General features: G+C 45.7%; 1 protein-coding gene across 1 annotated transcript in view; it reads right to left on the bottom strand.

Moving 5' to 3' along the window:
- Window positions 1-242: 242 nt before the first annotated feature.
- Window positions 243-5816, bottom strand: part of EDEM1 (ER degradation enhancing alpha-mannosidase like protein 1) — an 11902-nt gene continuing 6328 nt past the window's right edge. Inside the window, exons 7-12 of the mRNA XM_057383645.1 lie at window positions 5503-5623; window positions 4940-5110; window positions 4266-4339; window positions 3458-3554; window positions 2549-2734; window positions 243-1700 (exon numbers count right to left, since the gene is read on the bottom strand). Of these exons, the coding sequence (XP_057239628.1) occupies window positions 1611-1700; window positions 2549-2734; window positions 3458-3554; window positions 4266-4339; window positions 4940-5110; window positions 5503-5623 (739 nt within the window). The 3' untranslated portion in view covers window positions 243-1610. The remainder of the gene's footprint in view (window positions 1701-2548; window positions 2735-3457; window positions 3555-4265; window positions 4340-4939; window positions 5111-5502; window positions 5624-5816) is intronic.

Raw genomic sequence — 5816 nt, 5'->3', positions numbered from 1 at the left:
TCCTTCTCACCCTGGCACAGCCCCAGCCTGTCTGGATCACAGCACTGTGAATTCCTGCTTTTGTTGMCACAGGCAGCTCAGACATTCCAATAATACATTTGCAAAGCCAATCCTCGAGGAGCTGGAATTGCCAGCTGCCTCAGACACCAAGGCAACCCATTCTATTGCAATATTTTAGGAAATTTTAACTTATTTCCCTCCCCCCCTCCACCCTTCACCCCTTCAAACACACACAGTAAGACTAAGAAGACTTGATGATTATTTTTTTTGCCTCAATAAAATATTTAACTACCACAGAAAAGAAGATTCTACAACAAAGTCCCTGAGATGCATCTGTACATTAAAAGATTCCACCAATAACCTCTCCAGCACAAACTTCATATTTATTAGAAATGTTTTGACTTGCAACACATGGTTTATGAAAACCAATGCAGTTGTAAGGAGGTGAAAATACAGCAGATCAACTTCCTTTTATATTTAAGCCTCAATTTAAAAATCATTAACCCAAAAATAACATTCTGCTACTTCAACTGTAGTCAAAAGTATATAAGCAGTGGGGAACCACTGAAAAAAAAAAAACCTGTTATATTTAAAATAGTTGTTTTGGCCTCAGTTTGTTCTCATCCCTCAAGCCCTTAACTGCTTTCTTCCTGGAGAATATCCACAGGCAAATATTCTTCCAGTATCTCAAAAAAAAAAAAAATGAAAATCATCTCTTTTAAAGTTCCTTTTTGAGGGACTTTGGGCTCCACTGTATTTTGCAACCAGCTCATCAGAAATACTTTTCCATCCTCCCAAGGAAGCTCAGTTTTCCCTGCTTTGAAGGGAACTTAAGGCACTAACACATGAATGCTGTCAGGAATGTGAAATAGTTTGTTCTTCATGCACTGTTACACCAGCTCTTAGCAGCATCTCTCCTGAAAAGGCACTAAAACATGGCAAACAAGGAAACTTTGGGAACTTCTGCCTGAGTGGCTTTGCAATTCCCCCTGCCCTCCCCCATCCCCTCCCAAAAGGCACCTGGATTGGTTTGATCCCTGGTTTTGGCTCTCACAACCCTGCAGGTTCAGCTGTGGCTGAGGGATATCAGACTCCACCAACAGCTTTTACACCACCAGGAGYTCTCTTCCCAAGAACAGAACAGTTTTGTTTCAGCAAACCCAGCGGGTTCCTACCTGAGTAGACCTTAAAGATGTGTATTGCTAGTCAGAAAAATTCAATAATTCAACTTGGTGTAAAAAAAATTGCACTTTCCCACTGCTTTCCCAAGCCCCAAGAGCTTTTCAAATGAAATATCAGACCCTTCTCTGGAGGGACTTCTGTAACACAGCTACAAAGAGGTAGCTAAGTGGCACAGGCYAATTTGCCTTCTTTTTCTTTTGAAATATATTCAGCCTTCATTTGCAATGTTTTTCATAGAAGTCTTCAACCAGGAGCTGTCTGTTGAGGTGGCACAGGAGTTACCCAGATCAGGGGGTTGAGCTCCATCTCCTTTGTGTCCACAGCTCCCACCAGGCCCAGGGGACACCTTGGGGACTCAGGGAGGAGCTGAAGGGGTTGGAATGTCAGCAGAGGAATCCYGAGCTCCTCCAGGCTCCCTGGAGCATCACTCAGATCAGTCCCACCATTCTGTCGATCTGCCTCATGTAGTTGCTCTTTAGGGGCAGCAGGTACCTCCTCTCATCAGGGACTCTGTTACACTGGGAAGGAAATTAAAGTATTTTAAAAAACTCAAATCCAAACCCAGGCAATCCCATCCCCCTGCAATCCTTTCTGATTTCCCCCCAATACAGAAAACTGTACCAAATAACTTTTTACCCCAACTTTCCCTGTTCCTTTGCACACTTCCAGCATAAATCCCATAAATGAGCAGCGAGTGTTTCCCTAGAGCAGGCTGCAGCTTCCAAACACACAGCACAGCTTGTTGTGCAACTGAGATTCCCYTCACTATGACAACTGTGAATGTTTAAAATAATGCTCTTTTCCTGGAGCTCTGAGGGGAGGAGGGAAGGAGCCACAGCAGAGATTTAAAACATTATCCTGTAACCTGCTCGAGTGGAAGGTGTCCCTGCCCATGGGGCTGGAATGAGATGGTCTTTAGGGTCCTTTCAGCTCTGTGATTCTGTGATTAAAGCAGMTCTGTTCTGGCTGGTGATGGGCACTGGAGCCACAGCTCTGGGCTCACTGAGGCCTGCTAGGAAAAGTCCCCTTTATACCCCCAAAACCCCAAAAAAAGACAAAGCTTTGTTTAAATGACCCTCTGTTGCTCCCTCTTGCCCTGACAGCCACACTGGAAATTTTTAGGGGCAAAGAAAAGTGGAAGGGAAAAATTATTAGAAATAAATTAACATAGAACAGAAAAAATGCTGCAAAATAGTTCAAAGGGAACAGGTTTTCCCTTCACCATAACCCATTTATGCTGCTGCTGGAAGTGCTTTTCGTGGGAGCTTCTCAGCCATTTAACATTTCCACAGGAAATACTCCACAGTAACATTTCCAAAGGCTCTCTTTGCCCTCCTCCCCAGCCCCGGGCAGGAGCAGTTCTTACATTGGAGCTGAAGTTGGCTGCTTTCAGCTCAGCAGGTTTGGCTCTGTCAGCACTCTCCTCCTCTCCAGGGAGAATGTCCTCCCACAGYGAGGTCCGAAAACGCCCGTCCACAGACACGATGTGGCCCTCAGTAGTAAACATGAACTTATTCCCAGATTTATGCAATGGATTCTCTTCATCAAACAACTGCACAAGAGATGGGAGAGATGGTCAYTGGAGGTGTGTAACATCCTTCATCTCCCAGCAGCAAGGAGTTACAAATACTCACACTTCAAARGGTCACACAAAAATACCTTTTAGTGCTAAATCATGCCCGAGCAAAYGGAAATAAATAGTCCTAAATTGATCTGAGCAGTTAAAAGAGGAGAGCAGAAGAAAAACTTCTCCCACAATGTAAACTGCCCTTACTATTTCAAAGCTGCTCTGTGAGGCATTTCTAGGCTGGCACCCACTCAGTCACAGATTTATTTGGTTTTCTGCACTAAAGGAGATTGAGAACAGGAGCTTAGGCAATGGCAGCCCCTGAACTCTTTCTCCTGTGACTGCCAGAGYGCAGTGGGGGAAAGCAGAGGCTGCTCCAGGCAGGAGGGCTCCAAGCAGCAATTAGCTCAGAGCTCAGCAGCAGCTCCCTGCACTGCTGCTCCCTGTGCTCCTCCCAAAAAGCTGAGGCTCTCCAGGCTCAGGAAGCTCACCTGGAGAGCTGTCCCACCTCAGAGACTGGATGAGACCAAAAAAGAGCAGCACAGCCTGCTACACTCCCATACACAAACCCCAGCAATTTCTAATAATGCCCTGTCCCAGCCCCACACAGTTTAATTAACAACTGATAATTGATAATTAATTATCAATATTAATTAAACCTCCTGCTCCCTCTGCCATGTTCATGCACAGTGAGGAACACACACGTACCAGGTACARGTATTTACAGGTTTCACTGAGGAAAAAGCTCTCCATTCGATCCTCCTTTGTCTTCTCCACCACATGGTGCAACGTGGCATAGCCACACCTGCAACAGTGAGCATTGGTTTGGGTTAAATTCCCAGCTAAATTCCCAGCTATCCTGCTCTCCAAYGCTCCCCAGACATTCCTTTCCTTCWGATCATTCCAACTGCCAGGGGTGAGGCTCAAATGGAACAACTGTGCTGTGCAAGCACTCACTGGCTATTGGTTCTGAGTCCTGATGGGTCTGGGATCACCTGAACCCCACTCAACAGCAGTGKCTGATCTGCTCAAATGTTACACAWTTGTCTACAAAATGAGTAATTTAATAATGAGCAGTAAAAATCCACTGTCTTCCCTGTRAGTCTTGAGAGAAGTTCAGCTCCTCAGGATTCACTGCTGCTGTCTTGAACTGAAGCTGATTTGCTGAGGGGCCATCCCTCAGCTCAGCTAAACACCATGAGGTGAAAAAATCTTGCAGGATCCCTAGGAAAAATCCCAACTACCACTTGCAGCAGTTTTTAGTAGCTGATCATCAGCAATGCATTTTGAAAGGCAGTTCTGAAATTCTGAAGGCTTAAAGTTGCCACTGGACTAGAATTTAATTTTCAGATGGGAAAGAAAGAAGTGTTCAACAATTAAATAATCTCCTGTGGCATTCAWGGAGGGTTGGATTTTCTGGTTTACCTACATGTGGCAGACTGGATTCTATACAATATTTGTATAATAAAATGCATGTATATAGCACTGAGAGAAGAAAAGAACATTGAAGACTGACTTTGCTTTTGTATATTTTTCCAAACTCTGCAGAATATCCATTCCCACATGAAGGTAAAATGGGTTCTTTGTGGCCTGAATAAGGAAGACAGACAAGAGTTAGAGTCAGCAATTTTGAAATCTTGTAAAAATAACACAACAAAGGCCTATTGGTACCAGAGGCTTGTGTATCACAGCAAATTTATCTTTCGAGGAGCATGACTTGGATTACCCTGTGCAAGCTTCTCACATTTGCTTTAGTGCAAATCCCAGTAAAAGCTGTAGTAAATCCAAACTCTCTGATACTCTCCTTGTAGGCAGACAGTTATTTCAGTTTATTTTCTCTGCCAGCTGCAGGCTGTGCCTGGACAGCACTGCAAGGAAAGCTATTACATTCACTCCAACCATTTTGGTTCACAGCCCCATGTCTCTCCCTTGTAAAAATGTGCCAGCAGCTTCTAGAAGAGGTTGTTCAGKGTTGGTTTTGCCTGACTTATAAAAAAAAGGCTATTTTTGAAGCAAACAGCAGAGCACCAACATTGCACAACAACGCAGTGCCTGCCCAGAGAGCTCCACATGACAACAGGCAGCTCCAGRGCTGCCAAACCTCAGCTGGCCAGAGGTCAGGGGGGAAAAGTGACAAAAACAAAAGCATTTCGGCCAGCCCATGATGTGTAACCCAGAAAAGTGAAATACCTGGTAAAGAAGGTATGTGGATTCCACCAGCTCTGGCCTCAGTGGGTAGAAGGGAACRTCTGGGGCCTGCAGCTGCCAGTTGTACCTTTCTGGGAGGGCTCCATAACGTTTCCAGATGGCATAATAGAAGGCATGGAGACAAATGGCATCTTCCACATCTCCTATCAGYACCTGGGCACAGGAACAGCCAGAGACATGCACACTTACTGCTGGAATGTGGCATCTAAAACAATGCTCCCCTCAGAAAACACACACAAAATAACACCCCCAAAAGCACTGATGTATTCACTCGTTGCAGTAAAAGCTTCAGCAGAGCTCAGCCTCGCGCACAGAATACAAATGCTGAGGTTGAAAGAGGGAAGTTGAAAGTCTCTCAGATCCAGCAGAGAGCAGGCCAGAGCTCCCCACATGGTTATCTCAGTGCAGAGCTGAACTGAGCTCTTATCAGAGCAGCCAGATGCACACCCACAGGTGGGAGCTCAGCTCAGAGCTGCTCACACTCATTCCCAGCCCAGGATTAGGGTGAGCCTCTCTACTTGGCCTTTTCCAGAAGGAAAGCTCACCTGCAGTCCGGGGAAGAAGGCTTGCAGGGAGTCAATCCAGGTGTTCATCAGCTGGCCCGTGTACATGTTCACGTTCACATACAGGGGAGGGTCCCCTTCTCCTTCATTGCACGCCTCCCTCCTGCCAGGGAACAAGAGACACATGGAAACTCTGCCCAGGAGAGCACAGTGCACTGCCACAGCAAAGCAGGAGCCCCAGCTGTGCTGGGCTGGGCTCACTGGGACAGGGACCAAAGCATCAGTAATGCCTTCAGCAATTAATTCATACAGGGATGTATCCTATCCTATCCTATCCTATCCTATCCTATCCTATC

Source organism: Malurus melanocephalus, unplaced genomic scaffold (assembly GCF_030028575.1).
Source record: "Malurus melanocephalus ecotype Western Australia unplaced genomic scaffold, MMel_1.1 scaffold_648, whole genome shotgun sequence".
Taxonomy (NCBI): Eukaryota; Metazoa; Chordata; class Aves; order Passeriformes; family Maluridae; genus Malurus; species Malurus melanocephalus.
This window is presented reverse-complemented; position numbering and strand designations above follow the sequence as displayed.